The following is a 21,324-nucleotide window of genomic DNA, read 5'->3' as shown; positions in this document are numbered from 1 at the left end:
GGGGAGCCTGCTTTGGATTCTGTGTCTCCCTCTCTCTCTGTCCTGTCCCTGCTCATGCTCTGTCTCTCTCTGTCTCTCAAAGATGAATAAACATTTAAAAAATTAAAAAAAAAACCCGATTGATATTTAGTTATACCCTTAGATATTTTTGCTTTAATTTTTGTGGACTGGAACCCAAGCATCAATATCTTTAAAAGCTCCTCAGGAGATTTCAGTGAACAACTATAGTTAAGACCAATGACCTTGGAATGTCTGCATGGCTCAGTCAGTTAAGTGTCCGACTTTGGCTCAGGTCATGATCTCAGGGTTCGTGGGTTCGAGCCCTGTGTAGGGCTCTGGGCTGACAGCTCAGAGCCTGGAGCCTGCTCTGGATTCTGTGTCTCACTCTCTCTGCCCCTTCTCTCTCTCTCTTTCAAAAATAAATAAACATTAAAAAAAGAACCAATTACCCACTAAAATCCAATTTGCAGATGAGAAAATTGAGATTCTCTGTGATAGAATGACTGGCCCAAGCTAGTTAATAATGTCAGAGATAGGGATGGACTCAGAAGACGAAAAGGAGATAGTCTTAAAATTCTAGTAAATTAAGCAATAAAAGGCATATATCACGGTGAGAGTTATGTCTCCTAAGAAAGAACAACATGACTTTAGCCTGTTCTATGATTATTAATGTACCTATAAGGAAGCACAGACAATGGGTTCAGAGAAACTCATGTGGGAGTACCTGACAGCTTACTTGAGGCCATTAACCACTTATGCCCCACGCACTTCAGCTGTTGCTTTCTGGGTGAATGTTCTTTGGTCATCTGAAGCTGAATTGCCTTCTGAAGTCTATTTCCTAGAGGGAGAAAAGGGGACCCTGCTTATCAGGGTCTTTTCAGACAGGTCCCTAGCCCCTACCCACTTTGGGAATATTTGGCTAGTTATTTTATTCACCTCCTACTACTCCTCATGGGAATAGAGTTACACAGGACATCATCTCAGGTAGGGAGGGTAAATCCATAGAAGTTACTATTCTCTGCTTCTCCTAATTTCTCACTCAGATTCAGTGTACATGGGAGATTTTTCAGGGTCTTAATGCAAAGGATTTAGAGTTGTGCCTTCCTCTTTAAGCTGACCTACCGCCCCAGTGCCCCCCTCCTGCCAGGTGTGAAATGGTTAGGCTGGTCTTCACTGTCCTGTATGTGGGAGAGAGTGTCTGCTAGGCTCCACTTCTCACATCCAGGCTGACTTTTGGGTGAAGTTTCAAACTATAGCCAGTTACTTAAAATTGGTGATCTGTTATGCCTCTCAACATTTACTGAAGAAGTTGGCAGAAGCTAACAATGATTTGGTATCTGCTGTTAACTCTAGTTTACAATGCCTTCCTCAACTGAACAGAAACTCTGTTGAAATAGTTAACAGTTACCTGACTTGTGAAATCATATCCACAGTCTAAGATGAATGGGGAGTCTTTTTACCATAGGAGTGCTAAATTATTCAGCTTTCAATTTTAGTCATGAAGAAGCAAAATGTTTTCAGTGTTTTTTTTTTTCTTAATGAATGATTGCTCAGTTTTCCCAATGTTTGTTTATTTCATTCTGAAGGAAAAAAAGGGGAGAACACTGGGGGAGGGAGGGAGTGTTGTTCAACTGAAGCTGAAGCAAGCTTTAAGTCGTGTTATCTGATCTGTGTAGCAATTAGGAAAGACTCATGATGAAAAGAGGGAGTTGGACTAAAAGGAAGTGTATGCTACACTTGAAAACCAGTTTCAAAAATCCTCTTCTGAATGCAACGAACATTTATATTGTTCATTTGTACTTGGTAGAACTTGAAGGAAGCTAAGGGATCACCCAATCCATTGTTGTCTTATGGATGAAGAAAGCAAGACTGAGAAGTTCTGTTACTTGCCCAAGATGCCAGAATTATTTCTTTTAGGTAAAACTGCTTTGTACTTATCTATTTTTAAGTTGAACATGATTTTTCAGCACCTCATCTTTAAGTCAAGGTGTGCCAATGAAAGACCATTTATATAATCTCAGAAAGTAAAAATTCCCTACTTTGACTGGGATGGAGCCCAAGATTCATTACTAACTCCCCTCTTTCTTACCACCAGCCTTACCAACCTCCAGACTCAAGAAACTCTAGATAAATTTGGAATTCAACCAGCTGAAAGTCTGCCTATAGTTGAACAAAGTGTTTCTCCATCCAAATGAGTAGACCAGACCAGTCTACCAAAGGAGATGGTAATCTGAATGAATAAAAAACATCTTAGAGATATTAGATAGATTATCTCAACTTTTTGTGACTTTTTAAAGAATTGTTTTATCATACATTCCCAATTTCTTTTAATTAACATACAGTTTGCATAGAGTGCACAAATCATAAATAGAGAGCGTGATGAATGGTTATATATAACCACCACAAAGATCGAGATAATAGAACGTTTCTGGCATCTGAGAAGGCTCCCAGTCTATAGTAATCACCATTTTGCTGTCTTCTACCATCATCTGTTTGTAGATAAGCTTTCCATGGTTTAAGAATGGAATCTTACAGTCTGTACTTTTTTGTGCATAACTCTTTAAAGTCTACATTATATTTCTGAGATCCATCTATGTTGTTGTAATCTATTAGTAGTTCAAGTTTTTTATTGCTATATGTAGTATTCAGTTTCATGAATTTATCATGTTCTTTTTACCCACTGCATTGTTGAGGGACCTTTGAAATGTTTCTAAAGCTTTAGGATATTTTTAATTTAAAGCAGTTACAAACAGAAATGGCCCTCATTTCTGTTGAGTATATACCTAGGAGTGAAATTCCTAGGCCTTTTTGTTTTTTTGTTTTTCTTACATTATCAGTTTTGTTTGTTTTTGTTTGGGTTTTTGTTTTTGTTTTGCTTTGTTTTAGCCCTGGACTGTAATCAGACTTTTCTAAGTTGGCCAATGAACCATAACAATGTACCTCTCTTTAGGCCTGACCTGAGTTTCAGGGGGCAGATTTCACAGTTTAGAATGGAACACCAATAAGGTACTATCTTTCATAATTCATTCCCAACAGCCCTTCATAACCTCCTTCCCTCAGGGGTTTTTGCCTGGAACCCTTCTATTCTGCCTTGATTAACTCTCTTTTATTTTATGAGCCTTAGCTCAGGTCGTGCCTTCCCTGACCGTTCTGAAATGGATGTCTCTTTTCCTTACTCCCCATTTATAATATTGCCCATTTATAAGCAGAGAGGACTCTCTGCTTAAGTGTGTCCTTCCTAGCCCTTATCACCTTGATCTGAAATGACCTGTGGATACAGCAGCCTCTTCCAGGAGGTTTCATTGCTACAAGGCAGTTCGTTCATTATGGCATCCCCGCTGCTTAGCACAGGCACGATGCCTGGCACAATGTCAGTCCCCAATCTGTGTTGACAGTATTGCTCTTCTGATGTCTGGTTGGTGTTTCAGCAATGAAGTCTTCTTCTTTTAAATCCCCTGATACAAGGGAAATCCTCTGGAGTTGAGAAACTTCCAATGCAGTTTAAAAGGCAAAATTTCCATTGCTTTATGATCTCGCCTTTTTAATTCAGCATTTTCCATTTTTATACTCTGTGGAGTTGGTCTCTGAGAAATGCTGCTAAATAAGAGATCTATGTGGGAAACCTGTTACTCATCCAAGCAAGCCAGCAAGTGTAGTGGTTTAGTACACAGGTGCCGGAGGCAGCCTGCCAGGCCACACTGGGTGGGTGATGATGTTACCACCCTGCTTCCATTTCCTCCTCTGTACCATAGGGTGAACTCCTATTCTCTGGAGTTGTTGTCAGAATTCACTGAAGAGTACACCAAACGTTGAGGAGACTTACTGAGTGTCCAGAATGTGCCGGTTACTATTATTAAACAGTTTTTCTTTCTACCTACTAGAAAATCACAGAAATAGCGCAACTCAGAATATACTTACTTGGGGAAATTCCTGTGTCATCAACTTAAAGAATATGAACATTTTCTGATCCAAAATTGGGACACTAGCTTGACAAGTGTAAATGTAACTTGCGGCGCTGGGACATAATATTTCAAAGGAGGACTCTTTTAGCAATCCCGCGAGCAAACAAATCAATAAGACCTCTATGTAACTACATTTTAAAATCTCTGTTTTTAAAAAAATTTTAAGTGCAAGTGCAAAAATGACTCTTATTGACTGTGAAGTGAGGACTGCACCTTTTATTTATATTGCACAAACAAAAGCATCTGGGCTTCATGCATCATTTTCTGATCATTTTCTGATTTAGTTGGAGAATTATTACTTGATAACAAGAAGGGCTGAGCTTCCTTTTTCAAAATCTCATGCCATTTATCTTAATTCTGGTGCATCTGATAAGAACTTCCTCTAGAGCCAGGAAACTTTGCAAGTATGAAATAATATGAAAGGAGGACGTAAAGAAGGAAGTAACTGACCAAAGCAAAAAAGGGGAACATCAAAGCAGGTTTAACCAAAAGAACAGAAGGGAGCTTGGCACAGCAGTCTCAAGGTAAGAACCTGATTTAAGGTGTGTGGCTAATGAACAACTGTAAGAAACAAATTCATTTTAAATAATCAGTGACTTTTTTTATGTTACCAGACTCAGTTTTTAGATGGCCTTAGGTGGTGATAGGGGGAAATATCAGTTTACAAACGGAGGGTGATGTTAGTGTCTTTATCGTATATATGCTTACACGTGTAAGATTAGGCTTTTCCAAACACAAGAACAATATCTGCCTTTGAAAATTCCAGAAGTCTATCAACCACTTGTAATTTTAGGACAAATGAATAATTGTTAGTCTGTTGGAACTGCTTTCAAGAATGAAAACAGTCTTCTATAAGATTGGGCAAAGTTAGGCTTACTGGGATGTTAAGCTATCTTTGAAGGGCTCTTGTTTAACACATGGTTTTCATTCTAGTGGGTCTTTCCTTTTTGCCTCTCAGAGTTTTTCCTGTTAAGTTATTTTAGAGAAAGGAAAAGGATGCATTTTTTCTCCTGTAAGAAGTTTTCTTGTGTTTATTTCAGTATGTACTTCTTTTGACAAACAGTTTTAATATTTGAAATGTTCTGGAGTGCCTACATAGAAGAAAATAGATGGTAAAAATAAATTCTCCTCTTGGAAATTGAGAGGGCAATTTATTACCTTATCCTCAGCAATAGTTAGCCTTCCCCACTTTTGTTGCAAGCCTAGCACCTTTTAATAAGGTGATTAATTTTAATCTATATTTGAAATTCTGTTCAAATGTGCTAACAAATTTTTACTTAAACAAGTAATCACTTTTAACATAAAATATCTTACATATGATTGGTTCTCATCTGCTTTAGAAAGGAAATGAGCTGTTTCCGATTCTGTGTCTCCCTCTCTCTCTGCCCCTCCCCCATTCATGCTCTGTCGCTCTCTGTCCCAAAAATAAATAAATGTTGAAAAAAAAAATTAAAAAAAAAAAAAAGAAAGGAAATGAGATCCTAATGGTTAAAGTCATTTGCCAAATATTTGCCTTGACCTAAGCATTGTGTCTGACCTTATAAAGGAGAGAATGTACCACGAATATAAAGAGATTAAAAGATGTCTAGATCCGGGCTATCTGTCCATATATTTTTATCAGATAAATTATATAAAAGATAACTGAATCTCATATGTAATTTGGTATTTTGTGTGACATGCCAAACTGAAAATTTGCACATTGACATATTCCAATGGTGAAAAAATTTAGAAAACTTTACTGTCTTGTGTGAATACTCACTGAAAGCAGGGCTCAACTTTGTGGGGTTTCCTTTTACCTGTTTATTGTTACTGTTGTTGTCCTAATGCAGTTTGCTCTATTCACTAACAAATATTTAAGAAAGTAGCTCTTCTGTGTCTAGTGCTGGATTTGGTAATGTAAAGATAAATAAGAACTCCAGCCCTCACGAATCTCAGAGCTAATCAAGCTTTAAAATTTTAGCGATAGATGTTTTTGATAGCCATTTATAGAAATGTGGGTATGAAGAGTATTTGGAGGCAAACTTTGCTTGGATCCTGATTCAGTCACTTCTTAGTTATTCAAGAAGTTATTTAAACTCTTTAATCCTCTCCTCGCTCTTCTGTAAAATGGACATAACAATAGTATCTACTTCATACGGCAGCTGTGGGATCAAAGGAGATAATCCATCTATCTAAAAGTGTTTTAAAGCTGAAACGAAATAAGCTCTTAACTAAATATTATCAATACTGACATTCAATAGATAATAATCATCCCACAAGCACTGTTCACAATATTGGATGACTATAGCTAACAATACTGTATTGTATATTTGAAAGTTGCTAAGAGGGTAGATCTTAAAAGTTATCATGACAGGAAAAAAATTGTAGCTATGTGAGGTTATGATCAGCTAAATTTAGTGCAGTGATCATTTCGCAATAATACATATGTCAAATCATCATGTTGTATATACCTTGAACAAATACAAAGTTGTATATCAATTAAATCTCAATAAAACTGGAAACAATGAGGGGCGCCTGGGTGGCTCAGTTGGTTGAGCGGCCGAACGGCCGACTTCGGCTCAGGTCATGATCTCACGGTCCGTGAGTTCGAGCCCCGCGTCGGGCTCTGAGCTGACAGCTCGGAGCCTGGAACGTGTTTCAGATTCTGTGTCTCCCTCTCTCTGACCCTCCCCCGTTCATGCTCTGTCTCTCTCTGTCTCAAAAATAAATAAACGTTAACAAAAAAATTTAAAACTAGAAACAATGAAAATGGTATTAGATGTAACTATTTCTGTGTCTAGGCTAAGAACATAGAGTAATACTATTTTGTTGATAAAATCATAATACAACAACTCAATCTGGCTATAAATGCTTTTCATTTCTCTCTTCATTGCTATTTTAAAGCATTGACAGAAAACATTCTAAAATTATCTTAATTGAAATTTTTTTTTGCTGGAAGTTGTGAGAGCACTAGTGATAGGAAGGCTTTCAAAGTATTTTTAGACATTTTATGTAATATAAAAGAGCTATTGTCTTCTATTAAGTATAAACTATGCCCTTTAGAAGATGTATCTTAGTATATGTGCTGCCAAAGTGAGCGCTAGAAGATGTGTCTCAAGTTTTAAACTGTTGACTTAAGCAATTAGATGCTGACGTTAGGAGTCATTTGTTTCTTGACTCATTTATTTAATAAATATCAGTTGAACTCCTTTTCTGCACTAGCTGTTAATGGTGTTTTCTAGGAATATAAAGACGAAAAGACCCAACCCCCGCCCACCATTTAACCAGGTAGGAAGACACACAGTTCCCTGTAAGTTAGGCTATCATGCTCTACCCGGGAATGGATTCATTAATAGGGAAGTACAGAGAAAGGAGTGATTAAGGAAAAGACATCGTCCCTGACTACGCCACAGGCATCACGGAGGAGGTGATAAGCAATGGAAATTATTGCCCGTGTGTACTCGTATCGCTTCCACCTGTTGCATTCAAAGCATTGCGTTTCACTTGAAAATTATTAGCCTCATTGTCAAAAGTCGTGTTGAAATCCAATTAATAAAATCACTCACACTTGGCCAGATAGAAGTTCTTCTCTTTTTCTCTCCTCACAACAGCTAGTACTCTCTTCTCTTTTGTCGCAGGAACTCACTAAGTGCTGGTGCTTAATATGGTGGTAGATATTGGCAGATTTTTTTATTATGCTATGTAATAAATATAAAACTAATATGTTTTGTTATGCTATGAAATAAACACGCAATTGATATGTTCTTAATTTATAGGTTGTCTGGATGGCAGATCGTTCAACCTTCTCTTTCTTGAGTTGTCTACTCTGCCATTATCTTCCACTCATTTCTGCTTCATTTTGTGATTCATTTATAGAAAGGGAAGTGGAGTCAAGTAAAATCCCCCCCGACATCGTGCAGGTATACATTAATGATTGTACTGTAAAAAACCTCACATACAACAAGAACGATCTTCAAAGACTCCGTTTACTCAACCTCTCCTCTAATTGTATCAGGACTTTGCCAAATGATGTTCTTTCACATCTGAAAAAGAAATGCCTGAAAGAGCTTCCAAGATTGCTTCTTAACTCTACCCTACAAGGAATTACGCTGGTCTGCACCTGTGAATTCATTAAGGGCCACACCACACTACTAAACACTGCTTGTGCAGAAATGTTGAAAAGCTGTGGAAATACTTCAGTGGCCGTTTCTATAGGACTTTCCCTTCTTTTACTGTTGTTGATCTGTGGAATTGGGTGTGTTTGGCACTGGAAACACCATAACCCAGTGCAATTTACCTTACCAAGGTTTTTGCAGAGGAGAAGCAGCAGGAGAAAAGACTATGCTAAAACGCTCTCAGATCCCCTCACTATCAACTCAAGGCATAAAATCTCAGTTCAGACCCAAGACTATACATCTTCTGGAAGAGGGGTTAACATGCATGACAACTATGAAAATGTGGAAGTCGGTCCTCCCAGAGCTAAAGAAGAAACTGATAAAGAACTATATGAGAACACTCGGCCCACCAATTTTGAGGAGCATATCTATGGAAATGAGACATCATCTCAATATTACAACTTCCAGAAGCCTAGCACTTCTGAAGTCTCTCAAGATGAAGACATATATATTCTTCCAGATTCATAACTTTTCAAAACACTGGGTTCAGTTATTAGAGGATAAATATTCACTGGGACTTTTATTGTACTTATGCCATTGTTAATCCTGTTCTTTGAGTGAAACTCAATGATCTTTTGTCTGTCTCCACCCTTCTGAACCTTCTCTCTGTGTATCACTGTGGGTTAATCCCAGGGATCCCCTTTACCCTCATTTTGCTAGATTAATTCTGCATTGTGTTATATTGATTCTTCCTTCTGTTACCTATTATCTTTTTCTTTTATTTCTCTCTCTACCATCTTTTCTGGCTCAAGATTGCTGTCAGTCTCCTAACAAGTCTTTCTGGCTCTAGTGTCTACACATTCACCCATGATGTTGCCAGATTTATTTTCAGAAAATATTTCCAATGCTGCATCACTCCTTTGCTGAAACCTCTTAGTGTCTCCTCTTTGCAAACGACATGCTATTTATAATTTTTTTTTAATTTTTAAAATGTTTTTAATTTATTTTTGAGAGAGAGAGAGAGAGAGAGAGAGAGAGAGAGAGAGACAGAGTACAAGTGGGAGAGGGGCAGAGGGAGAGGGAGACAGAATCCACAAAGCAGGCTCCAGGCTCTGAGCTGTCAGCACAAAGTCCGACACGGGACTCAAACCCATGAAGCACGACATCATGACCTGAGCCGAAGTCAGATGCTCAACCAACTGAGCCACCCAGGCGCCCTAATGTACTATTTATAATCTAACTCTAGGACTTATGATTTCCCACAGTTGGTTCCAGTTTACTTTTCCAGTGACTCCTACTAATTTCTCACTTGTCTGCTTTCCTCATAATCATATGAGAATTGCCAGACCCATCCCACCTCCATGGCTTTGTTGGTCTGCCCCCTTTCAAGCCTGCCTCGTATGGTAACTTCTTCCACATGTCTTCTGAGTTATTCCAAACCTGCCTTTACCTTTTTCTTTTATTTCCTATAGATTTTTCTGCCTGTTTAAGTCTCTGGGAATTCAAACATATGAAAGTTTTCTATGGCATTTTACTATTTAATGTCATATGAGAATGTCTTAAATTCCTTGCTAAGTAATAAGGAAGTGCCTCATATTCCTATTTTAACTCCAGTGCCTAGACCATTATATGAGGCAATCAGTATTGTTCAATTGACAAGAATTAAGGTGTGTATTTTGCTCAGCAGTTTGGAGAAAAATCTAATAAATTCACTCATTCAAGAAATATTTTTCAAGTACCATCTATGTACTTTTACTCGGCACATGGAAGGGGTAAAACGTATAAAGAAAGACATGGGTCTTGAATGCATATTGTCTAGTAGGAAAGAAAAGACAATAAATAAACAAATATGCACTTCTTAAGCTGTAGTATCTTATCCCTGAAGTCTTCCTTTTATATGCTGTCCTGAATTGATCAGGCTGAGACTCTGCAAGCTGTATTTTTCCTTTGCCAAGTGGACCCATATAGGGCTCTGTTCAAAGGGAGCACCGTGGAAGACTGGTAGACGATTGGAACCAAAAGGGACTTACTCTTTCTCCTTGGGGCCCTGGCAGGTACCATTGCCATGTAATTTACTCCAGCATCACTAGTTCTTTGCATTTTCTAGTTTTTTCCGGCATTCCCAGAATCAGCTCAATTGCACACTGTCAGAGGTAACAAGCTCACCTTAGAATCTGAGAGGCAGCTCTTCAGAGCCTCCTCTGGAGGAGACAGATGAGACCCTCTGAGCTTCAAGTCCAAGCCCGAGGCATGGGTGTTCTCTCCTGCAGTCACTGTCTTTGTGGCACCTCAGTGTCCTCTTTATATCCTTCCAGTCAACTAATACCTTTTTGCTAATTCTCTGTATTAAATTCTCCCTCTTAAACCGGTAAGCTTTCTGTTTCCCAGGGTGGACCCCAGTATATAAATAAAAATGCTTTGAAGAAAAAAAAAAAACCTTTTGTTTTTGAGAGCAATAGGGTTGGGTAGGGAAGAATTGTAATGGAATGGTCAAAAGAGGCCTCTCTGAAGACACACTTAAGATGGGACTTAAGGATGAAAGGAGTTATCTGTGAAAGTGTGAGATGGGTAGGGGTGTGAAAAGCTTTTGAATTTAATTTAGACAGGGGTGGCTGCAGTGCAGATAAAGCCATTGACATAGCTACCTTAATCTTTGGAGGAACTGCCACAGGACTTACTGATGGACTCAGTATGTATGTTTGGTAGGGAAGGGTTAAGATTGGGGATTGTAACAGAGAAGTCTAGAGGAACCACCTTATTTCTGGCTGGAGCAGCAGGGGCGGTTATAAAGCATTTCAGTGAGATGAGGAAGACTTACAGTGGAAACTGTTTTGGAGGCTGTGTCAGGAATGACTTGGGCTCCCAGTAACAGAAAAGCTGACTGCATTGACTTAGGCATGTACACCTTCATTTATTTCAAATAATGTGGACACTGAAGTGAGGCACTTGAAGGCTAGCGTATTAGGCTAACAGTACCATTAGAAATCCATGTTCTTTCTCTATTTTCTCTGTCATCCTTAGTGCTGTAACTTTCATCCTCATTTGTATTAGCTCATGATCACCAAATGATTGTGGAACGTGCAAGCCTTACATTTGTGTTCTGGTCCTGAAGGATAAAAGGAAAAGACCACATCAGGAGATACCTATTTATATGTCATTGACCAGAATGGCGTTACATGCATACATGGATACCACCAGGTATGAGTGGAGGAGAAATTGAATTTTGACCTTAGGAAAGGAGCCAAGGGAAAAAGAAAGTTGTAAATAGAATTTAAGTCAGTCAACCTACTACCAAAGGGGAAAAATCAATTTTGGACCTGTTTATTCTGACATGTCCTGAGACCCAAGTAAAAATCCCCAATTTGCAGTTGTATATACACATTTGAATTTTGGAGGAGAGCTCCTAAGTGGATATGTACATTCGAGAGCCATCAGCAAGCATTTAGGTGGTATCTAGAGGAACAGGGATTTATGTGATGACCTGGAGCAAAGAGTAGAGAACCAATAGAAAAAGGGATGCAATGCAGAAGTCCCCCTCAAACTGCAGTATTCTGATGTTAGGTCAATGAGGAGAATATAGCAAAGGAGACTGAGAAAGAATGGCCAGTGAGGAGGGTAGTAAATTCTTAATGATTTTTTTTTTAATTTTTTTTAACGTTTATTTATTTTTGAGACAGAGAGAGACAGAGCATGAACGGGGGAGGGGCAGAGAGAGAGGGAGACACAGAATCGGAAACAGGCTCCAGGCTCGGAGCCATCAGCCCAGAGTCCGATGCGGGGCTCGAACTCAGGGACCGCGAGATCGTGACCTCAGTCAAAGTCCGACGCTTAACCGACTGAACCACCCAGGGGCCCCTCTTAACGATTTTTAAGAATGGTGGTTGATACTGTGAAATTTTCCAGAGATAGGATGAATATTTGATACTTGTTTGTTCTCTTTGGCCAGAAAATATAGTAAAAGGACTGTGTAGAAGTATTTAGACCGTGATCTTTCACCAATTCTTGTCTTGACTACTTTTTAAAAATTAATTTTAAGTTCTTTATCAATTGAAAATCTCTTCCTACTTTTCTTACTAGCAGGTTTTGGTGGGGGTGGGCAAAGGGAACAAAGGAGATTGTCATTCACCTGCTCTTTTTACAATACATACTCTTCTTCATCCCTTCTCTGGTTTTGAGTCCCTCTTCTCTTTTTCCTTCTTTCATTTCCCATTCCTCCCTCACTTCTCCACCTCACCCTCCCCCACACACCCTCTTTCTTCTCTCTCCGTCTCTCTCTTTGTGTCTGTCTCCTTCATATTTTTATCTGTTTCTTGCATCCTTTATTATAATATTTCTCCATCTTCCTAAAATCTGAAAAGTAAAAATGTCCTTGAGAGGTAAAGATAGTAAAATCTTTCTGCATCTATTGAGAGCAGCAGTTTGTATTTGTGTTTTATTATTAGAAAAGTGACCACATGTACCACAATTAAAGGAGGAGAGATGTCAGGGGTGAGGGAAAGGAGACAGTAGCATCAAATATAATGAGTGTAGTTTTCCTGTATACTCCCAGAAATGCAGGCAAGTTCATATCCTGTGACATGCCGCTAATCTCTGTGAGACACCATGGCCAACATCCAGCAACAATGAACACCTGGCTTCTTCAGATGCTCTCAGCCTTCAGCTTGAAACATTCACCTAAGTCTGCATTATACATCAATATAAAAGTAATAAGAATATACCCCAATAATGAGGTAGAGTAGTATACCCCAATCTATTATTGGTCTCCACAGCAAAGGGGCCATTACTTAACCCACTGAAAACCTTGCTTTACAACATCTCAAGCCTTGTCATACTTTATGAATTTTCACCATCGAGTGACAAGCTATTGAACAATATTAAAATGATATTTTGACTTATGTTTTGCTTTTTCTGTTTGGGGGACGATAAACATGTCAGAAAATCACTTTGGCTGTTTTTGTTACTGTTAAGAAATGAGTATCTCAGACCAGAACAAGGGGAAAAAAAAGAGATACCGCTTCTATTTTTGAAGTTTTGAGAGTCATTGACCATAGGTTGTTTTGTACTAGATTATAATCATCCGCTTTCTTTGCTCTGGAGTCAAGAATGGGAAGCTTCCAGGTAGCAGGAGACTCCTAAAAGACATCAGAGGACTGTTGTTTGTATTTTAAGGATACTATTTCAGGAAACTAAGCTCTTCTGGTCAAGAAGTGAGTGAAATATGGTCATTTAATCAGGTATTGGCATCAAGAGTGATGCTCACCTCATAGAAATTTTTGGAAGAGTTTGAACAGAACTGATATTTCTTCTCTAAGTGTTTGTATCAGCCAGACTATTTGAGCCTGGAATTTTCTATATGAGAATTTCTAAATTCAACTTCTTTAATTGATATAGTAGTATTAAGTTATCCTTGAATGAACTCTGGTAGTTTGATCTTGTAAGTTGTTGAGTTTATTATTTTTAAGTTATTCATAACATTTCCTTATTATCTTTTTAATATCTACATATGAAATATCACCTCTCTCATTCTTGATATTGTGTCTTCTCTCTCTTTTCAAATGGTTTTATTGATTTTCTTTATTGTTTGTAGGTTTCCTATTTCATTGATTGCTGCTCTTTATTATATTTTTTTCTGCTTAATTAGCTTTACTTAGCTTATCTCCTTCTAGTTTCTTAAAGTGGAAGCTGAAGTCATTGGTTTGAGTCCTTTCTTCCTTCTCTGTATAGATGTTTAAGACTACACATTTTTCTGAAAGTGCTGCTTTAATTGCATCTTACACATTTTGACATGTTTTTATTTCTATTCAGAAAAAATACTTTCTAATTTCCCTTTTTATTATTTTGAACCTTGGGTTATTTAGAAGTTTGTTATTTAATTTACAAATGTTTGAGAATTTTCCTTATTTTTTTACTGATTTATAATTTAAATTCACTGTGGTTAGAGAACATATTTAATATGTTTTAAATTCTTTTAGATTTGAAATTTGTTGTGTGGACTAAAATAGGGTTTATCTTGGTAAGTGAACTTGAAAACAGTGTATATTCTGCTATTGGGTGTAGTATGCTATAAATGGCATTTAGTGCCAATTAATTCAAGGTGCTTGACAGTATGGTTCAAGTCCTTTACATTCTGCTTTTATTGAGATACAATTTACATGCCATAAATTTTATCTTTTTAAAGCACACAATTTAGTGGTTTTTAGTATATTCACAAAGTTGTGCAAATTTCATCACTGTCTAATTTCAGAACATTTTCATCATTCCCCAAAGAAATTCCCTTGGCAGTCGCTCCCCATTTTCATTTCTTTCATCTCTTAGTTAAGCCTACTATTAACATAAATATCACAGATTGGTGGTTTAAAAAAAAACATTTATTTCTCACAGTTCTAAACTCTGGGAAGTCCCAAGATCAAGGTGTCACCAAATTTAGTGTCTGGTTAGAGCTCACTTCCTGGCTCTTAGATTGCCATGTTTTCATCGTGTCCTTACATGGTGGCAGGTGGAGGGATCTCCCTGAGATCTCTTTTATAAGGGCACTAATCCTTTTTATGACTAATTACCTCCCAAAGTCCTACTTCCAAATACCATTACATTAGGTGTTAGGTTTAAACATATGAATTGGGGAGGACACAAATATTCAGTCATATCACCTGGCAACCACTATTCTTTGTGTCTGTATAGATTTGACTATTCTAGTCATATAAATAGAATCATATAATATGTGCTCTTTCATGACTGACATCTTTCACTTAATATAGTATTTTAGCATATATCAGTATCTCACTCCTCTTTATGGTTGAATAATATTACATTGTAGGTATGACCATGTTACATTTGTTTATCCAGTCATCAGTTGATGGGCATTTGTGTCAACTCCTCTACACTCTTACTCATTTTTTTTTGTCTACTTACTAAGAGATGACAGTTAAATTTTCTGATTATAGTTGTGGATTTTATCTGTTTCTCCTTACACTTTTATCTTTTTTATAGCTTTTGCCTTACGTATTTTAAAGTTCTATTATTTGGTGAAGAAACATTAAGTATCATTATGTCCTCTTGATTATTTGACCCCTTTGTCATTATCCAATCACAGTCTTTATACTTGGCAATAATCTTTGCTCTGAAATATCCTTCATCTGATACTAGTATAGCCATTTCAAATTTCTTTTAATTAGTGGTAGCATGGTATATCTTGTTCACCCATTTACTTTTAACCTGTTTGTGCCTTTATATTTATAGCGCATTATTTTGTAGGCAGCATAGAGTTAGGTCTTGCTTTCATATCCAATCTGACAATCTCTGCTTTCATTTGGGGTATTTGTACCACTTACATCTAATGTGATTATTATTATGGCTTTATTTATTTTTTTTTAAAGTTGTTTTTCCTTTTCTAGTTCTTTTTTTTTTTAATTTTTTTTTTCAACGGTTATTTATTTTTGGGACAGAGAGAGACAGAGCATGAATGGTGGAGGGGCAGAGAGAGAGGGAGACACAGAATCAGAAACAGGCTCCAGGCTCTGAGCCATCAGCCCAGAGCCCGATGCGGGGCTCGAACTCACGGACCGTGAGATCGTGACCTGGCTGAAGTCGGACGCTCAACCGACTGCGCCACCCAGGCGCCCCTATTATGGCTTTAAATATGACATCTTACTATTTACTTTCTATTTGTTCCAACTGTTTCTTATTTTCTTTTTTCCTCTCATTCTTCCTTCTTTTGGAATAATTGCTTATTAAAGCTAATTTCATTTTATTCCCTTTTTGGCTTATTAGTTCTAACCCTGTGGGGACATTAGTGGTTGCATTAGAATTTATATTACATGTTTAGCTGTCATAGTCCACATTCAAATTATATGTCACTTCATGTATAGTATAAGAGCCTTACAAAAGTAAACTTCCATTGTTTTCCCCTAAGCCTTTGTGCTGAATTTCTCATACATTTTACCTCTATATATGTTATAAACTTACATTTGTTATCAATACATTGATCTTATTTTTGTTTAAGCAGTCAATTATATTTTTTTTCAAATTTTAAATATTTTTTTAATTTATTTTTTGAGAGAGAGGCACACACAGAGTATGAGTGGGGGAAGGTCAGAGAGAGAGGGGGAGATACAGAACCTGAAGCGGGTTACAGATTCTGAGCTGTTAGCACAGAATTTGACACGGGGCTTGAACTCACAAATGGTGAAATCAGACCTCAGCTGAAGTCAGATGCTTAACTGAGCCACCCAGGCGCCCCCAGTCAATTATCTTTTAAATAAATTTAAATTATGAAAGTCTTTTCTATTTACCCACCTAGTTAATATTGTTGTCATTTCTTCTTCTAGATCATTATTTCCATACAATATCATTTTCCTTCTGTTTGAAGGACTTTTACCAATTCCCATACTGAAAGGTTGCTGATGCTGAATTCTTTCATCATTTACATATCTGAAGAAATTTTGATTTCATCTCATTTTTGAAATATGTTTTTGCTGGGTATAGAAATCTAGGTTGACAGTAAAGGTATTGTTTCATTGTCTTCTGGACTGTATTTTTGTCTAGCAAGAAGTTCAGTTTTATTCTTTTTAAATTTTTTTTTCAACGTTTTTTATTTTTTATTTTTAGGACAGAGAGAGACAGAGCATGAACGGGGGAGGGGCAGAGAGAGAGGGAGACACAGAATCGGAAACAGGCTCCAGGCTCCGAGCCATCCGCCCAGAGCCTGACGTGGGGCTCGAACTCATGGACCGCGAGATCGTGACCTGGCTGAAGTCGGATGCTTAACCGACTGCGCCACCCAGGCGCCCCTGAGTTTTATTCTTATCACTAATCTTCTGTATATAATGTTTCCTTTTCTCCCTGCCGCTTCTAAAATTTTTGTCTTTCTGAGTGTTTTTCAGAAATTTTATTACAGTATACTTTGGTATGGCTTTTTTCATATTTTTGTGCTTGGGTTGTTCTGAAGCTTCTTAGATTTATGGTTTTATAGTTTTCATCAAATTTGAAAGTTTTTTTGTTATTATTTCTACTGGGTTTTTTTTATCCCTACTCCCTCTCTCTCCATTGGAAAGTACACTATGTGTATACTAGGCTTTTTTGATAGGCTGAGAATGAAGTAATTGCAGAATATCCAGATTATAGGGTTTAGCAAATGGTTACAAAGTAAGGATTATAGCTCAGAAATGAGATCAGGGATGAAACAAAGATTTGGGATATATCTGAATAGAGGTGGTAGATGAAACTCCAAGAGTTTTTTGATTCCTTTGAATGATAATGATATAAAAAGTAGACAGAGTGGTCTGCCCTTATATCCTGGTTGTATGTAGATGATTGGCTACTAGTAAATACATTGATAATTGCACACACCCTCACTATGGAAGTGTATTTATTTACATTATCAGTAGCCTCTTTGCCAGTCCTCAAACTGCCTAATGTGGGGATGCTATATTCTCTCATCCTTGACTGCTGTTCCCTAGATATTCATTTTGTGAACTTCTCATTTCATTTAGCTCTCTGATCAAATGACACCTACTGAGAGCTGACAAACCAATCTGAAGCAGCCCCCACTATTACTCTCTGAACCTTTTTAACCCTGTTTTACTTTCTGTCATAGCACTTATAACCACCTGGCAAATGTTAGTGGTATGATTTTAATCTGTTCTCTCTACCTAGAATCTAAGCTCCATGAAAGCAGAAATATTTCTGTCTTCCTGCTTGATCACCAGTACTTCACTTATAGAATATGCTTCGTTATGTGTACTAACCAAATTAATGATTTTTTTTTCTTTATGACTAACACTTGTAGTGAAATTACTGAACTATTTTGGAAAATATCATAATGGGAAGAGTTACATATATTATTTTGAGCATTGCTAACATGCAAAGATATAGTAGGAAAGATGTTTATATAAATTAAATGCCATAGGATTTCTTTGACATTTTAATACAAGCAAGCTTTGTGATTCCCCCCAGCCATTGGAGCCAGGTGGTGCCACATCAGATAGAATGAGAACAGAGAAGACCAGGGCTTCGGCCATTGGCAAGGCTGGAACAATGGGCCTCATGAAGTTGGGAAAGAAAGATATCAAGAAAGGGATCTTATGCCCATTTCCGCATTTTTAACTGCTATTCTAAGCCGCCGTAACTAGTTGGTTTTCAAAATTCAGAGAGTGGTAAGTCCAATATCCACTTTTTCGTTCTTAGCTTACATGATCACTTTGCAGCATGGTAGTCTTACTCCTTATTCTTTTCTTAGTCTCCTTTGTAGTTTCCTTCTCTCTTGTATACTCAATGTAGTATGGTGATTCTCCATGACTCTTTCCTTGGCTCCCATCTTCTTTTTCTAACACTTTCTCTAAGGGATGTAGCTGTTTTATATATGAACTCTCTTGCCCTGATGCCTTTTGGAAGCATTTGACCCACATAGTGTACTACCTAATGCTTATTTCTGTCCATTGTCCTTCAGATGCCCAACATCTGAAATTTTGCATAGACTAAACTGACAGTTGGGGTTAGGGCTTGGGTGTCACTCAGAAATAGAGACATAATTAGTGATGGAATAAAAGAAGGCTCAGGTGTGAAGGGGGGGTATCCGTTGCACAGGTTGCTTGCTAATAATTTCAAAAGCTGACAGTTGAAAATGTCCCAGTGTCAAAAAAAAAAAAAAACTAGCCTCAAAGTATCATGATATCAGTGTACCATGTACTGAGTATCTGCTTCTTCAATGTCTGGCTCAAATAATCCCCAGTTACTAAAGCCTAGTGGTGTAACATTTGGAAAACAGCATGCCTTGCCTTTGCCTTTGCCTTTGCCTTTGCCTTTGCCTTTGCCTTTGCCTTTTCCAAGTGATCAGCTCTGAAATAAAGCACTGTGTGTATAGCACAACAAGAAGGGGTCCAGGCCTGCTAGGCATCATGCTAATGGACTGGTCTGATAACTGTAAGTTTCATGGCTCAGTAGTGCTACTTATTTAATTTACTTCCACATTTTTGTTTGTTATTTATTTTTAAGTCTTCTTAGGATAGCTACTTTGAGCTGGACCTAAAAATCAGTGTTTAATGGACTAGATCATAAAAAAAAAAATACTCCATAGCCCAGAGATTTTAGAATTTGTCCACCTCGAGTGATCTATGTACTGATGTCCATGTGAAATATAAGAAGATTTCCAATATATCTTGAATAAAAGCACCTTCCAGTAGATGTTTGTAGTTGTATAGAAAGGAAGTTGTGGAACATCAAGGTCATGAAATAATTTATAACAAGTAACTTTAATGGTCTCAGTAGGGCAAAGTGATTTCAGACCTATAACAAATATTTATCAAGTATCCATGATGTATCAAAACTGGGGAGAGCCTTGGAAATTCAGCAGTGGCATTGGTGGATGGAGGGGGAGGGGCAGACATGCCTATGCATTCAGTGGGCTTGCACAGTATAAGGCAGTTGCAAGCCAGTCACACTGGCTACTAAAATGTATGCTGACAGTGGTATGACAGGGAAGCACATTTAAGTATAATGAAAGACTAACTAGGCTTAGGGTTAAGAAAGCTTTCTTGCAGAAAGTGACACCTAACCAGAGTCCTAAAGGACCAACGGGAGATAGTCAGGCAAAGAGGCTAAGGGAATGATGTTGCAAAAAAAGGGGACAGTATGTGAGGACCCGAAGCATAAGGTGTGTTCAAGAACCTGAAAGAAGAAAAATACTGCTTAAGCAATTGTAAATGGGGAAGAGCATGAAGATGTTAGTTCCTGTGAGCAAAGGTCAGATGATACAGGGCTTTATGTGACAACTTGAAGACTGTGGACCTTATCCTAACAATACCCATAATATGCCATTTTGGGAGGCAGAAATGCCATTGGTTTTCCCCCAAACCATTGAGTATGCCAAGAATTTCCAGGCTGCAGCAGAATATGGGAAGCACAGATTCTGAGGTTCAGGGTATAGGATTTGATTTCAAGTAGCACATGTCTATGACTTACAGAATTAGCAGTGCTCTCCATAGCACTTAAATTATGAAGGCTCCCCTACCTTTTAATTTAAATTCAGCTCCTGCCATTTTGCATTTTGTGATTCTCCCAATAGAGAAGGGAATTAAGCAAATGAGAGAGGCTCAAACAAAGGGAAGCACAGAAGATGGTAAATTGCCAGATGCAATCAAGGCTGGCGAAGGTGTGACTGCGGCTATTGACCTATGCCGTTGCCATGGAAACCAAAGCTCTGTGGTCCTGGAGTGCTTTTCCTTTCTAAGGACAGATCGGTTTTAGAGAATAGTTAAGACTGCAAATTACTGAAGTTGGATCCTCTACTGCCACGTGTATCCTAAATTCTTTTCAGTGACAAAGAATGGCTAGCTGGGTCTGAGGCGAACTCCCCAAAAGCGTAGGGGCAGAGGTTAAAGCTCAGTGAAGGTCAGAGTTTCGCTGTTGTCTCAGGCCCACCTCCCTAGCTCCATGCTCTGCTAGACTGACATATTAATTGCGATACTCAGAATTTAGGAGGAGGGTTTTACATATTATGATTTTTTTAAATAATCCTATTAGGAGATTTGAAACCCATCAAGCCAAATACACACAAATGTACTCTCTGCTTTTCTTCCTAGGTGTTTGTGAGGAGACTGTAGTCCTTTATAAGATTTTTTTTAATTGGGGTGCCTGAATGGCTTAGTCAGTTAAGTGTCTGACTTCAGCTCAGGTCGTGATCTCACGGTTTGTGGGTTCGAGCCCTGCGTTGGGCTCTGTGCTGACAGCTCTGAGCCTAGAGCCTGCTTCGGATTCTGTGTCTCCCTCTCTCTCTGCTCCTACCCCACTCATGCTCTGTCTCTTTGTCTCTCTCTCTCAAAAATAAATACACATTAAAAAAATTTTTTTTAAGATTTTTTTTTAATTAATGTGGGTTTTTTTTGGGGGGGGGAAGGGGCAGAGAGAGGGAGAGAGAGAATCACAAGCAGGCTCTACACTGTCATTGTAGAGCTGGATGTGGGGCTTGATCTTATGAGCTGAGAGATCATGACCTGAGCTGAAAGCCAGAGTCAGATGCTTTACCAACTGAGCCACCCAAGTGCCCCAAGAGACTGTAGTCCTTCCTAAATTCTTGGCATTGGAGTGTCCTCTGAGCCCCAAGCACCATAATAACACTGTGTGTGAATTATGTTTAATTCACCAGTAATCCTATCACATAGATTCTGTTTTTATCCCCATTTTATAGTAGAAGATTGAGATTTAGGGAAGTTAAAATCTGATGAAATTTCTTAGTGTTAATTTAAAAAAAAATGGAGGCATTGTTTGAACCCAGT

The 21,324-nt window shown here is 38.0% G+C and overlaps 1 protein-coding gene across 1 annotated transcript; it reads left to right on the top strand.

Annotated features, from left to right (window-relative positions):
* Window positions 1-3,756: 3,756 nt before the first annotated feature.
* On the top strand, window positions 3,757-8,649 carry GAPT (GRB2 binding adaptor protein, transmembrane). The gene is made up of 2 exons (XM_040452704.1): window positions 3,757-4,487; window positions 7,720-8,649. The coding sequence occupies exon 2, from the start codon at window positions 7,727-7,729 to the stop codon at window positions 8,582-8,584; it is 858 nt and encodes a 285-aa protein (XP_040308638.1). The 5' UTR covers window positions 3,757-4,487; window positions 7,720-7,726; the 3' UTR covers window positions 8,585-8,649.
* Window positions 8,650-21,324: the final 12,675 nt, after the last annotated feature.

Source organism: Herpailurus yagouaroundi, unplaced genomic scaffold, assembly GCF_014898765.1.
Source record: "Herpailurus yagouaroundi ecotype Mexico unplaced genomic scaffold, PumYag 29, whole genome shotgun sequence".
Classification (NCBI taxonomy): Eukaryota; Metazoa; Chordata; class Mammalia; order Carnivora; family Felidae; genus Herpailurus; species Herpailurus yagouaroundi.
This window is presented reverse-complemented; position numbering and strand designations above follow the sequence as displayed.

Bases quoted from the DNA above. Each gene is read 5' to 3' on its own strand.
- GAPT (XM_040452704.1), top strand. From the start codon at position 7,727: ATGGCAGATCGTTCAACCTTCTCTTTCTTGAGTTGTCTACTCTGCCAT.